At 38.0% G+C, this 16,027-nt stretch overlaps 1 protein-coding gene across 1 annotated transcript in view; it reads right to left on the bottom strand.

Moving 5' to 3' along the window:
• LOC131105954 (sodium- and chloride-dependent taurine transporter-like) overlaps positions 1–16,027 on the bottom strand; it is a 38,049-nt gene that overhangs the window by 15,164 nt on the left and 6,858 nt on the right. Inside the window, exons 2-6 of the mRNA XM_058054521.2 lie at positions 9,996–10,226; positions 9,770–9,904; positions 3,217–3,305; positions 2,998–3,143; positions 1,261–1,393 (exon numbers count right to left, since the gene is read on the bottom strand). Coding sequence (XP_057910504.1) covers positions 1,261–1,393; positions 2,998–3,143; positions 3,217–3,305; positions 9,770–9,904; positions 9,996–10,224 — 732 coding nt within the window. The 5' untranslated portion in view covers positions 10,225–10,226. The remainder of the gene's footprint in view (positions 1–1,260; positions 1,394–2,997; positions 3,144–3,216; positions 3,306–9,769; positions 9,905–9,995; positions 10,227–16,027) is intronic.

Genomic DNA, 16,027 nt, shown 5'->3' with positions numbered 1-16,027 from the left:
GAGAATGGTTGCTGCTGCTTTTCAACACAGAGCAACCATGGACCAATCAAACAGGCCTCGCGCCTCAAGGGGGGGGACTTTAAAATATTGGAAAAATACAAAGCTGGGGTGTCCACAATGCCGACATGCCGATAATTTATTTATTCATAAATTTGACGAGAAAATTTGAAAAAAGATTACATAAGAATATAAGGAAAAATACATTAAGTAGCATAAAGTTGAATATTAACAAATAATATATTTTTCTTAATTCACAATGTTATGAGAAATTTTTTTTAAAACAAAATAAGTAAGTTTTGTAATTTGGGGAAAATTTGGCGATAAAATTTGGATATAGTTATAATCTTATTGGAATAAAGTTAAAATATCACAGGAAGTGATAACATGCAAAAGAAAAAATTACATAGATTATTTCACGAGAAATATTTGGGAGGGTGATAGCAAAAATTGGGGGGAAAAAAAGACTAAAACGAGAAAAAAATTACATAAGAATATGAGGAAAAATACATTAAGTAGCATAAAGTTGAATGTTAACAAATAAAATATTTTTATTAATTCACAATGTTATGAGAAAAAATGAAAAAATAAAATAAATAATTTTTGTAATTTTGGGAAAATTTGGTGATAAAATTGGATATAGTTATAATATTATTGGAATAAAGTTAAAATATCACAGGAAGTGATAACATGCAAAAGAAAAATTTACATAGATTATTTCACAAGAAATATTTATGTAAAAAAAATGTAAAAACAAAATAAATAAGTTTTGTAATTTGGGGACAATTTGGCGATAAAATTTGGATATAGTTATAATATTATTGGAATAAAGTTAAAATATCACAAGAAGTGATAATGCAAAAGAAAAAATATATAAATATTATGAGAACAAAATGAATGTAGGAGATTCGAGTAGCAGAGATGCACTTTTTGTTGAAATCTAGAGAACTTAGCATATTTAATGTGTTCCTTTACAAAATATCAAAATGGCAAAGTTGCATCCTTTCATTTTTCACCATGTGGCCCTTGCTGTAAAAACGTGTGAACACCCCTGAACTAAATTGTCGTGTTTAACACTTGTCCCTGGAGAAACTGCTTAATAGAAACAATAGTTCTCTGAGGGTTTCCATTAGTAACACAACTCCAGTTCATTGATTCATTAATTAGGACCCAGCGGAGCATTACTCTGTTCATACTGCTGTTTCTTTAGCTTCTTCTCTGGTTCAACTGATACAAAATAAAGAATGAGGGAAGACGAGTGACCTTTCCAGTAGACTTGACGCCCTTCCAGATGCAAAAGAAGCAGATGACCCAGACCAGCAGCAAGCACAGTGCCAGGTCCCACTTGATGGGGCCAATCTCCTCGATGCCGCTGGAAATGCCCAACACTTTGTGTCTGTGGGGGACAAGGCTGGTGTTAGTGCGTCAGGCATGGTACAACCAAAAACACAAACCAAAAGCGGCATTTTTGTGTGCATTAAATACTTTTCAGACAAAAACAAAGAACACTCAATGCAAACATGTGAGTGTATATTATGGTAATGGTAATGGTAATGGTAATGGTAATGGTAATGGTAATGGTAATGGTAATGGTAATGCTAATGCTAATGCTAATGCTAATGCTAATGCTAATGCTAATGCTAATGCTAATGCTAATGCTAATGGTTTATTTCATTTGAACATGCATCAGATTACAATTGAGTGCATCCCATAATCAGTTCACAGTTCCACATGTCCAAAAGGAGTAGGAAGAAGCAAAGCTTATTAAATCCTACCCCTCCATCTGGTACTTTTACAATCAGTAACTGTTACATTTGTTCACTTCCTGCTTTCCATAATACAGTTTGAGGTTGTTTTTTATTTTACTTTTTTAATATTTTGTCCATGTGACCATCCAATGCCATAATGGGTACCATAGTAAGTGTCAATATAGTGATATATATAGCACATCATGACTGGTTCAAGACTCTTCATCCTTGTATTTAGCAAACATCAACTGCTTGTATTGTTTCTTGAATTGGCTCATCGTTGTGCATTGTTTGATTTCCTTACTCAATCCATTCCATAGTTTGATTCCACATACTGAAATGCTATGGCTAGCATAACGTAGTCCTAGCATAGAAGTGTTTCAAATGTACTTCTTCCCTGAGATCATATTTCTTCTCTCTTGTAGAGAAGTATTGGATGACATTTTTAGCTAATTGCTTATTTTTGGCCTTATGCATTATTTTAGCTGTTTGAAGATGAACTATATCAGCAAGTTGAAGTATTTGTGATTTTAGAAAAAAAGGAGTTAGTATGTTCTCTGTAGGCGGCATTATGAATTATCCTTACTGACCTTTTTTGCAGTACATTTAGCGAGTGAAGATTGCTTTTATAGTTATTAGCCCATATTTCCACACAATAAGTAAGATATGGTAGTATGTCTTCTATGTTGTATTTTTTCTACTATATTTGGGCAATAGGAGTATAAAGGTGACTATAGGGGTGTTATTTTATATCTAGAGGGCTCTGATGATATTAAAACTATGTGTATGATGAAACTATATGTCTGTAGGTATTGTGCATAACTATAACAGGTGGATTGAGACGTGTCCATCCATCCATCCATTATCTGTGCCACTTGGGACTTGGGACTGGTCGCCAACCAATCAAAGTGTTGTTTCATGAGGACTCAAATTATGTCTAACTTGGAGATGAACTAAAAGGAAGTTGGCTGCTAAAATATATGATTCTACACGCCACGGCAGGCATCATGTCACATATTTGAAGTGTCTTCTAGAACATTTAGAACATTTACTAAACAGGTAAGTTATACCAATTTATAATCTGAAGCAGTTTATTGTCCATAAAATAGAGAACGGGATATGCCATATTTAATGTTCCACTTGGTTTGTGGGCTATCCGCCATCATTTTCTTTTCAACACAAGTAGGTCTGGGTTCTTATTGGTGAATGTTGCTATACTATATAAATGAGTGTGTATATATACGATACGTACTCCCAGAACTCGGTGACAGGGGAGGTTAAATTGGAGGGATTAAGAGGGAGCCGAAGGCTTTTGTTCTTGCGGTACGTGTCCTCGATGCAACTCTCAGTGTTCCAGGGCTGGTTGCACTTGGCCCACGGCAGCTCAGGCTGGAAACACTGAAAGCACACAAATAAATATGAATCATACATGCAAATCTAGCGAGAGAGGACCCAGAGCAAACACCCTCACCTGGAACAGGTAGTAGAGGCCCCAGGCCAGGATGACGATGTAGTAAATATTCAGCAGGGACACGATCACAATGGAGGCGTAGCCGATGCCTGCAAAGCAGCATCAGCATCAGACAAGCACGCACTTCATATTTTGACACAGGATGTGTTTATGGAATATTTTCATAAAATGTTGCAAACCAATAATAGATGTTTAGCTGCGTCTAGTCTCATTTAGCGAGGATCCGTGTGTGTGTGTGTGTGTGTGTTCTTAGCGAGTACACAGCCAAGGCCACCAGTCCAAAAGAATGTCCTTCAAGGTCCTTTGTGCTATCTGTGCACGTACGTATGTGCACGTGTGTGTGTGTTTATGATTTTATGAAGTGTCTGCATGACATTGACTTCACTTTCTGTGTCGAGTGTGTGTGTGTGTGTGCGCGTGTGTGTGTGTGTGTGTGCCTCTCATTAGCAGCTGCCAACGTTCCGCACTTATGAACATGGCTGGGATCACACAGCCTGATGCTGATCAAACAAACAGACTTGCCCTCCTCCATGATGTCACTTCCCGCCGCCCCCTCCGCCCACATCCCCACCCTCTCCCACACACACTCGACCTCAGATGACCTGTTCTATCATGCATATGGATGCCGTTTATGTTGCATAAATTAATATCGTTTGGTGGTGTTGTGAGTAATGAGTGTTTTTTTCTTTCATAGATCATAGCACTTACTAAACAGGCTTCATGTTTTGGGTTTAAAGACTTCTGGTTCTTCTCATTCCTTTTCATACATGAACTTGATATAATATCCTAGCATGTATTTGCCACCACTAGCTACTCATATTCACACCCAATTTATGGCAGCGGTGTCCAAAGTGTGGTCCACGGCTGTGGACCTTTTGTTTGGTCTGCTGCACATTCTGTAAAATATGTCATTTAACAAAAAAAAATAATCAAAAATGAAACAGCAAAAATGTTTAAATCTAAAGTTATAGAACAGAGTAAAAAAAGTTCAGCAAAAACAAGTTCATTCATTCATTTTCTACCGCTCATCCTCACGAGGGTCGTGGGGGTGCTGGAGCCTATCCCAGCTGTCTTTGGGTGAGAGGCCGGGTACACCCTGGACTGGTGGCCAGCCAATCACAGGGCACATATAGACAAACAACCATTCACACTCACATTCATACCTATGGACAATTTGGAGTCGCCAATTAACCTAGCATGTTTTTGGAATGTGGGAGGAAACCGGAGTACCCGGAGAAAACCCACGCATGCACGGGGAGAACATGCAAACTCCACACAGAGATGGCCGAGGACGGAATTGAACCCAGGTCTCCTAGCTGTGAGGTCTGCACGCTAATCACATGACTGCCGTGCAGCCCCGCAAAAACTAGTTGTATTACGTAATGCAATTGCATGAGAATAATTATGAGGAAAAACACTAATTTTATGAGTATAAAGTTGAAACTCATAATATGATGGGAATAAGATCCAAATACGATGGGAATAAAGTTGTAATATTGAAAGAAAAAAAAATTACAAGAAAAGTGATGAAATAGTTGGAAAATTTGACTTTTAAATAATTAATTATAGAGAAAAAAATTATATTCTGACCAAAAAGGTAACAATTTCATAATAAAAAAACCATACTATTAAGGGGAAAAAATAATGTCATTTTAGTCACATAAATTTGAAATATTTTTAAAAAAATCATTTTTTTACAGACATCTCTGTGTGGAGTTTGCATGTTCTCCCCGTGCATGCGTGGGTTTTCTCCGGGTACTCCGGTTTCCTCCCACATTCCAAAAACATGCTAGGTTAATTGGCCACTCCAAATTGTCCATAGGTATGAATGTGAGTGTGAATGGTTGTTTGTCTATATGTGCCCTGTGATTGGCTGGCCACCAGTCCAGGGTGTACCCCGCCTCCTCTCGCAGCTGGGATAGGCTCCAGCAACCCTTGTGAGGATAAGCGGTAGAAAATGAATGAATGAAAGAATTTTTTAAAGACATACTATCACGAGAAACAAACAAAACAAAATTAAGTTGTAATTTTTGGAAAACGGCATTGAGGGGGAATTTATAACATTACAGGAATAAAGTCAAAAAAAATATTATGAGAAACAAAATACAAGAAGAAAGTTGAAATAGTTGGAAAATTTTAAAAAACAAAAACAGTTGAAATGGAAAATTTTATGAGAAGCAAATTAAAATATTAAGAGGACAAAAGTCATATTATAACAAGGAAAAAGTCACAGTTTTATAGAAATAAACTCGTAATATTATGAAAGAAAATAATGTAATTTTAGTCTACATTTCAATTATTATGGAGTTGAATTATCAAAGCCAAAAGTTATTTTATAAATATGGCAATAAAAAATAAAATAAAATTGTGACTAGTGTGAAAATTTGTTTGGGGAAAGAGTTCTAATAAAGTCATAATATTATGAGAATAACATTTACAAGAAGAAAAAAAGAGCAGAACGTGTACTTGATGCTGGAGCCTATCCCAGCTGACCTTGGGTGAGAGGCGGGGTACACCCTGGACTGGAGGCCAGCCAATCACAGGGCACATATAAACAAACAACCATTCACACTCACATTCATACCTATGGACCATTCAGAGGCATTGTATTTCCCGCTTGGTTTTTGGAAGCAATTAATAAAACCAAAAAACGAGGTTCAACTGTATAAGAATCGTTTCTGTCTGCTCCAAATCCCAGAGTGCTCGCTGCCTCTTTTCTTCGCCCCGCTCCATCTCTCTCGCTGATGCGTTGCTGCGCTGTTGCCCTGGAAACCTGTGATCCAGGACACTCTGTGCATTGCGTGTTGGGGTGTAAGTGTGTTGAACTGTTTGTGTGTGTGAGGAGAAAGGCAGGCGGATTCAAATCAAAGGACTAAAACAAGCGTCATGATGATGAAACAGCCCGAGGCCGAATGCTGGCTGTCATGAATATTGTAGAGAGCAATTATAGGCGTCATGAATATTAAAGAGCAGCTCCAACGTTCCCAGAGCAGACGTAGGCGGTGAATATATTAACCCAATTCAGTGTTTGGGGGGGGGCAAATGACGAGACACACGAGGCAAGAGGGTGAAGAGGAACAAAATAAAATCGAAAACATTTCTGGGAGGAAGTGATTCAGTCGGAATCAGGGAAGGCCAAAGCGTTGCCTGGCAACAGCGTCAACCCTCTGACTGGAGATCAGTTAGTCACGGCAGCCCGGTGCTGCTCGGCAGGTGATGGCCAGGTGCAACATTAACTTGCCTGGCGGGGAACAAGGTCAAAGTGAAGGACGATTCAGGTGAAAGAGTGACTGGGAACACTGGGGCCTTTGACTGTTTTTTGGTTTTGACATTTCAAAAGGTTGGAGCTTGAAAATGATAGATTATTAATTAAGGCAGCTTCAGTACAACCCAAGGTTGGCCTGTACATCCTTCGTTCATCCATCCATCCATCCATCATCCATCCATCATCCATCCATCATCCATCCATCATCCATCCATCATCCATCCTCCATCCATCCATCATCCATCCTCCATCCATCCTTCATTCATCTATCCATCCATCATCTATCCATCCTTCATTTATCTATCCATCCATCATCCATCCTTCATTGATCTATCCATCCATTATCTATCCATCCTTCATTCATCTATCCATCCATCATCCACCCATCCTTCATTCATCTCTCCATCCATCACTCATCCATTATTCATCATCCATCTATCCTTCTTTCATCTATCCATACATCCATACATCCATCCATACTCCATCCTTCATTCATCCATCCACCCATCATCCATCCACCCATCATCCATCCATCATCCATCCATCAATCATCCATCCATCCATCAATCATCCATCTATCCATCCATTCATCAATCATCCATCCATCACCCATCCATCCTCCATCCATCACATATCTATCCATACATCCATCCTTCATTTATCTATCCATCCATCATCCATCCACGCATCATCCATCCATCATCCATCCATCCTCCATCCATCACATATCTATCCATCCATCCATCCATCATCCATCATCCAATACCCATCCATCATTCATCCATCCTTCATTCATGTATCTATCCATCATCCATCTAGCCATCATCCATCTATCCATCCATCATCCATCCATCCGTCATTCATCTACCCATCCATCATTCATCCATCCTTCATTCATCTATCCATCATCATCCATCCATCATCATCCATCCATCCATCAATCAATCCGTCATCCATCCACCCATCACCCATCCACCCATCAATTGTCTATCCATCACCCATCATCCATCATCCATCATCCATCATCCATCATCCATCATCCATCGTCCATCGTCCATCGTCCATCGTCCATCGTCCATCGTCCATCGTCCATCGTCCATCGTCCATCGTCCATCGTCCATCGTCCATCATCCATCATCCATCATCCATCATCCATCATCCATTGTCCATCGTCCATCGTCCATCGTCCATCTATCCATCTATCCATCTATCCATCTATCCATCTATCCATCTATCCATCTATCCATCTATCCATCTATCCATCATCCATCATCCATCATCCATCATCCATCATCCATGCAATGTCTGCTGCGCTATAGCTGCGTTCCTCATGAAAGGAAGAGCAACCTTATTGCATTGCTAATATATATGGTCGCCGATGCGACAGTGGAAAAAAACGATATTAAAAGCCTGCTGAAAACGATGGTCTTGCTTTCAAGGAAGTTAGACAGACAGATGCTAAGCCTGATGCAGTCGACACTTTGTGTTCCTGCCACAAAATAAGGACACGCTTGTGTCTTCTAGAAATGTTCGCTACTGTTGAATTGAGAGTCTTTTTGGTGACTTGGTGCTTGAAGGGTTAATATTAGTGCACTGCTTCCCACACAACATCCCCGTATGCAGGAATGTAGCAATGATAAGAACAACTTGAGCAACATGAGACCTTGATGCTGGTATGCATTCAATTGATTTGATGTTTCAATTCCAGACAAAGGGACTTGGTGTACAGTCATTGGCTTGTGTTCAAAAAGCAAAAGCTGAAAAGTAGCGACTGGCTGGCCTGGAAGGCACCACATGACATCATCATTGGTATTTGCATATCTGTCAGTAAATTACATTTACATAGAGAACCACAAATAAACTTGATTCTTGTCTAATTGGTCACTCCAATTGTCCATAGGTATGAATGTGAGTGTGAATGGTCGTTTGTCTATATGTGCCCTGCGATTGGCTGGAAACCAGTCCAGGGTGTACCCCCCGCCTTCTGAAAGTTTTCCCATCACAAGTTGACAATTGGAACTTTGTGCTGATTGGAATTAGCACAATTGAACATACTGTGTTTATTCTATGGCTGTATGGCTGTGGCTCACATTAACATGACTCACGATTCGGGTTGGGAACTATTTGTGACATTCCAAATCATTCATATTCATATCATCCATCCATCATCCATCCATCCTTCATTCATCTACCCATCCATCATTCATCCACCCTTTGTTCATTTATCCATCCATCATCCATCATCATACATCCATACATCCATCAACCCATCATCCATCCATACATCAATTGTCTATCCATCACCCATCCATCGTCCATCCATCCTTCATCCATCCATCACCCATCCTTCCTCCATCCATCACCCATCCATCCTCATCCATCACCCATCTATCCATCATCCATCCATCTATCCTTCATTCATCTATCCATCCATCACCCATCCATCATTAATTCATTTATCCATCCATCATCCATCCACCCATCATCCATCTATCCATCTATCCATCTATTCATCTATCCATCTATCCATCTATCCATCTATCCATCTATCCATCTATCCATCTATCCATCCATCCATCATCCATCCATCCTTCATTCATCTACCCAGAACCAGAACCAGAATCAGAATCAATGCCCAAACCGACTGCCGGCAGTGGTAACAGTGGTAATATGAAAAACGAGAGAAAGTTTACGGCGGCACGGTGGTCTTGTGGTTAGCGCGCAGCCCTCACAGCTAGGAGACCAGGGTTCAATTCCACCCTCGGCCATCTCTGTGTGGAGTTTGCATGTTCTCCCCGTGCATGTGTGGGTTTTCTCCGGGTAGGTATGAATGTGAGTGTGAATGGTTGTTTGTCTATATGTGCCCTGTGATTGGCTGGCCACCAGTCCAGGGTGTACCCCGCCTCTCACCCAAAGACAGCTGGGATAGGCTCCAGCACGCCCGCAACACTCGTGAGGAAAAGCGATAGAAAATGAATGAATGAGAAAGTTTACATTTATGGAAAATTTGGTTGTGGAAAATGTTATAAGTTAATATTGAGGGAATTAAAATATGGAAGAAAATTTATAAAAATATATATTTTTTAATTTACAAATATTATAAAAATGAAATTTACTAAGATTACTTAAAATATTAAAAACAAACCCAACTGCAAAAACTTGGAAAACAAAACAGCAAGGTCTGTTCTAATAATAGACGTTTTCACCTTCATCACAAAGCTGAGATGCATCACTTTGATATTTGGAAAGCAACATGTAGCAGATGTGCTTAGAAGTGTGTCACCATACCGGTGAAGATGGGGCACAGCTTCTCCCAGCAAGTGATGCCGCCCTCCGAAGTGAACTGGCCCAGGGCGACCTCCAGGAAGAAGACTGGAAGGCCGCCACCAAACAGGAAAATGAAGTAGGGGATGAGGAATGCACCTGGAAAAAAAAGTAATCCTCAATTTCATTTGTTCTCTTCTCTGACGGAGCTTCACTGTCCCATGACTTATGTCCGTAAAAGAAGTCTTACCTCCACCATTCTTGTAGCAGAGGTACGGGAAACGCCACACGTTCCCTAAACCAACAAATCCACCAGCCACGGACAGAACAAAGTCCAGCTTGCTGGCCCACTTCTCCCTCTGGGGGTGTTTGCCCTCTGCTTCGTCTTCAGGCCGCGTGCCGGGGCTCTTACCAGGGGACGGCTTCAGCGTGTCCTTGTGGAAGTCCTTCAGGCATTGGAGCTTCTCTTTCTGAGCCATTTCTGATGACAAGAGACAGATGACGAATCTCATTTTCATTGCTGACCAGCTGTACTAACCCAACCACGTCAACATGAAAGGAAAAGCGATACACTGGCTAACCACAAAACATCAGCGCTTCCCGACTTTCAATCCCAGCTGTCTTCGGGCGAGAGGCGGGGTACACCCTGGACTGGTCGCCAGCCAATCACAGGGCACATATAGACAAACAACCATTCACACTCACATTCATACCTATGGACAATTTGGAGTGGCCAATTAACCTAGCATGTTTTTGGAATGTGGGAGGAAACCGGAGTACCCGGAGAAAACCCACGCATGCACGGGGAGAACATGCAAACTCCACACAGAGATGTCTTTAAAAAAATGTTTTTTTTTAATATTTCAAATTCATGCGACTAAAATGACATTATTTTTTCCCATAATAGTATGTTTTTTATATTATAAAATTGTTACCATTTTGGTCAGAATAGACATTTTGTCTCTATAATTAATTATTTAAAAGTCAAATTTTCCAACTATTTCATCACTTTTCTTGTAATTTTTTTTCTTTCAATATTACAACTTTATTCCCATCATATTTGGATCTTATTCCCATCATATTATGAGTTACACCCTGGACTGGTGGCCAGCCAATCACAGGGCACATATAGACAAACAACCATTCACACTCACATTCATACCTATGGACAATTGCCGAGGATGACCGAGGATGGAATTGAACCCTGGTCTCCTGCTTGTATTATTAATAGATGTTAAATCAAATCAACTTTATTTGTAGAGCACTTTTCCTGCAAAGACATGCAACACAAAGTGCTTTACAGAATTAAAAACAATTACCACAATTAAAAGGAAAAACAACCACCCTCCATACCAGACACACACACACACACACATAGTAGGGAGACATGTCGATGGAATTGACAAAGTTTGGAAACGGCATATAATATGCCAATCAGTGACATGTGTAAGTGTAACATGTGATATGTTGAAATATTGCGTGTGGGGAGTTGATGACGAGGTGTCCGCAATACAAGAAGAGTCAAAGGAACACACAAAGGAAATGCCAAGAATAAGGCCAAATCCAAGTCCTTAACCCTTCCCCTAGCCCTTGAAACCAAGAAGGGCCAAGGGAAAGAAGCCATTATGAAATGGGACACCCCTTGATACTCATTACATCATCATCCTTCATCCTTGACATATAAGCAGATGAGATCATGAAATTGTTCATATACTACATTATTGTAGTATATTACACATTGTTACTACATTATTCCCATGTTACACAGCCTACCTTAGAACGCTTTTGTTGGAATAAAAGGCTCTCATTTTTACAAACTATGACATTTGTAGGGCTGCACGGTGATCGAGTGGTTAGCACGCAGACCGCACATCTAAGAGACCAGGGTTCAATTCCATCCTTGGCCATCCTTGCCAATTGTCCATAGGTATGAATGTGAGTGTGAATGGTTGTTTGTCTATATGTGCCCTGTGATTGGCTGGCCACCAGTCCAGGGTGTAACTCATAATATGATGGGAATTAGATCCAAATATGATGGGAACAAAGTTGTAACATTGAAAGAAAAAAATTACAAGAAAAGTGATGAAATAGTTGGAAAATTTGACTTTTAAATAATTAATTATTGAGAAAAAAATTCTATTCTGACCAAAAAGGTAACAATTTTATAATAAAAAAAACATGCTATTATGGGGAAAAATAATGTCATTTTAGTTGCATAAATTTGAAATATTTAAAAATATATATTTTTTTAAAGACATCTCTGTGTGGAGTTTGCATGTTCTCCCTGTGAATGCGTGGGTTTTCTCCGGGTACTCCGGTTTCCTCCCACATTCCAAAAACATGCTAGGTTAATTAGCGACTCCAAATTGTCCATAGGTATGAATGTGAGTGTGAATGGTTGTTTGTCTATATGTGCCCTGTGATTGGCTCGCCACCAGTCCAGGGTGTATTGTAAATGAATGAACGAATGAATGACATTTGTAACAAAACAACTCTAAGGGCTAAGATGGAATTGGTGGAATTGGGATTGAGCCTAGCACACGAGTATTGCCAATTGCTATCCAAAGCTGGCAGTCGGAAATGTTAAACTTGTCCAAAGTTCACAACGGCATACAGTACCTTTTAGTATCAACATTTCAGCCTTTTATTTATTCTTGTTTTTTTGTTTACTTGTATTTTTAGACAAACAAAAACACGCTGCAGGGCGTAAATGGCCTCTGGATCGCTTCTGTCATTTCTTTGGCTTTAAACACCAAACAAAGTGAAGTTTGAGCTATTTTTGGACAACAGTTCAATCCCTCTCTGGCCCCTAAATATATCTTTTTAGGAGACGTCAACGTCAATATCTTCTCTTATATCAGTTAATAAGACGGAGGAGGTCGCTGCCTTCGTGTTTGTGCTGTCCTTTCCTACGAGGACATGTTTAAGACAACAGAGATGTGATAAGCGGACATATCTTACCGGAGGACAGTGAGAGCCGTGCTCGCTTATCTTCTTGACTAATTCCAACTGACACTGGATGTTCTTCTGCTGCTTCTTCTTTGCATGTAAACACGAGTCTTTATGACCGTAGCTTGGAGCTTCGTTTCGACTTTCATAGTGTATGTGTGGGATCTGTGTTGGGGGGCTATATTCACGTTTTTCCATTGAGGGCCGCATAGTAAAAAAATTAAAGGATGGGCCACTTGGATGTGTATATGAATAATATTCGATATTTGTATTTCATTATGTTTTTTACCCATTTTTACTTCATTCTGGTAATATTATAAAATAAAATTTGAAAAGATGTTGTTTTTTTGTTTCTCATTAAATGATAACTTTTAAAAAGTAGTGTATTGTGTCTTTAATGTTTCAACTCTAGGCACTAAAACAAATTTCCCTCATAATATAAAGAGTTTATTCTTGTAAAATTACATTTACAATTCACAATCACATTTTTTCTGCTGTTCATTTTGTAAAATTTCCTTACTAATTCCACTTTCTTCTGACTTTATTCCCCTCATATTTTGATTTTAAAACATAACGACACAGTAGCTTTTCACGCAACTTTATTTGTTGTGGGGTTTGTTTCTCTTCATTTTGTGTCTTTTTTCTTTAACCTTTCAACTTTACATCACTAAAATTACATTTTTTCATAAAAATATAAAATAATAAATAAAATAATTAATATTCTGACATTCTCATAAAATTGTGACTTTTTCCCGTTTTCATTCCAGTAAAAACATGTAAAATAAATAAATAAACAATTATAGTAATAATAATTACATGATGTTTTATTTATAACACCCTTTATTTATAATTATTATTTAATGTATGTATTTTACATTATTTTATGTATATAATATAATATAATATAATATAATATAATATAATATAATATAATATAATATAATATAATATAATATAATATAATATAATATAATATAATATAATATAATATAATATAATATAATATAATATAATATAATATAATATAATATAATAATATAATATAATATAATATAATATAATATAATATAATATAATATAATATAATATAATATAATATAATATAATATAATATAATATAATAATATAATATAATATAATATAATATAATATAATATAATATAATATAGTATAGTATAGTATAGTATAGTATGATATGATATGATATGATATGATATGATATGATATGATATGATATGATATAATATAATATAATATAATATAATATAATATAATATAATATAATATAATATAATATAATATAATATAATATAATATAATATAATATAATATAATAATAATAATTATTATTATTATTATTATTTTGTTATTATGAGAAGTAGTAGTAGTAGATATAGTAGTAGTAGTAGTGGTATTATTATTATGTAAAATATTTGCATTTTTTCTTTTTTTTAATAAAAAAGCAGCTACAAATTGGCCCCTGGGCCACACTGTGGACACCCCTGTTACAGACCATCAAGACATCTAATGTGTCTCATGTTCCCTCAGACAAGTTAATGATCTCACACACCTATGACCTGCTTCCTTGTTGGTTAATTGATAACCAAAGTGTGTGTGTGTGTGTGTGTGCTTGTGAGTGTGTGTGTGCATGTGTGTGTGTTAGGTTCAAACAATGGTTCAAACTCCATTATGTTTGTGGCGGCCGGACGCTGACATAAAGAAGGAATCATAACAGGAACTTGATTAACTTTAAAGCATCTTTGAAAGCTGGTGGAAATTTTTCAAGAATTTCACTGATTATCTGTTTTGTCACAGTGAAATACATTTTATGTTACATTTGATGCATTGTAACTTTCAAGTTATGCTTAAATACATCATTTCCCAGAATGCTTTACTCCATCAGGGACTCAAATGGAGGGAATTTGTGCTTAATTTTAGTGTTTGTAAAGCATGTTTAGTATTTAAGCCATTGTACAGTAACGGTTGCCTACATTCCGAAACCGCTGACCCCCAAACGACCTCCACGGAGACACGACCACCGTGAGAAAACACATGAAGTGTGTGTGTGTGTGTGTGTGCTCTGAGCTTACATTCAGTGAGTTCAGTCAGTGCACACACACACACACACACACACACATATAAAGCCCTTATATAAGACACTTCACTATTTTAAGACCGTGTTTAGTTCCACTGGGCTGAGCGACTATACAATCATCATCATCATCCTCTGTTCTATTTTGCCTCCTCCTCCTTGTCCTCCTCCTTCCTCTGTGTTGTCTTTTAATTACAAGTTCATTGATGAGTCAAAAAAAAGCATTGTCACTGCTTCATCAACAAAAACGAGACCTTGAGACCTAATGACTTCCTGCCCAGAAAGTCCATAGTGACCTCAGTCCAGTCAGGTGCTAACACAAGCATGACCGTGTTCACCGCTGCTCCAATAAAGCCTCTTTTCCACCAAGCAGAACAGGTCAAACCAATCCCAAACACTTTCTGGTACTCTATGTTGGGCTACCAACCACTGATGCAGGGTCCTTGAAGGGGTGCGGCTTGGTGCATTGCAATGTGTTGACCGGGTGGACAGCAGATGTGGGAGCAAGTGTGAAGCCTTTAATCTGAAGTGTCAAGTGAAGACGTGCAAGTCAAGTCTCAAGTCATGACAAGACGGATCAAATGAAGTCTGAAGTCACAGGTTTGACATTTTCGAGTCCTTATCAGTCATGAGTACTGTTTAGTGTCTCACAAATAAAAGGTCATTTTAACATTAACAATTCAATCAGAAATCACTCCACACTCTTTATTGCTCTCTGGTTCTACCATATCTTACTTATTGTGTGGAAATATGGGCTAATAACTATAAAAGCAATTTTCACTCGCTAAATGTACTGCAAAAAAGGTCAGTAAGGATAATTCATAATGCCGCCTACAGAGAACATACTAACTCCTTATTTCTAAAATCACAAATACTTCAACTTGCTGATATAGTTCATCTTCAAACAGCTAAAATAATGCATAAGGCTAAAAATAACCAATTAGCTAAAAATGTCATCCAATACTTCTCTACAAGAGAGGAGAAATATGATCTCAGGGAAGAAGTACATTTGAAACACTTCTATGCTAGGACTACGTTAAAAAGCCATAGCATTTCAGTATGTGGAATCAAACTATGGGGTGGATTGAGTAAGACCCACAAACAATGCACAACGATGAGCCAATTCAAGAAACAATACAAGCAGTTGATGTTTGCTAAATACAAGGATGAAGAGTCTTGAACCAGTCATGATGTGCTATATATATCACTATATTGACACTTACTATGGTACCCATTATGGC

Source organism: Doryrhamphus excisus, linkage group LG18 (genome assembly GCF_037039965.1).
Source record: "Doryrhamphus excisus strain RoL-2023G ecotype Guam linkage group LG18, RoL_Dexc_Guam_v1.1, whole genome shotgun sequence".
In the NCBI taxonomy this organism is placed as follows: Eukaryota; Metazoa; Chordata; class Actinopteri; order Syngnathiformes; family Syngnathidae; genus Doryrhamphus; species Doryrhamphus excisus.
Note: the sequence above shows the minus strand (reverse complement) of the source record. Positions and strands in the feature narration are given on the sequence as shown.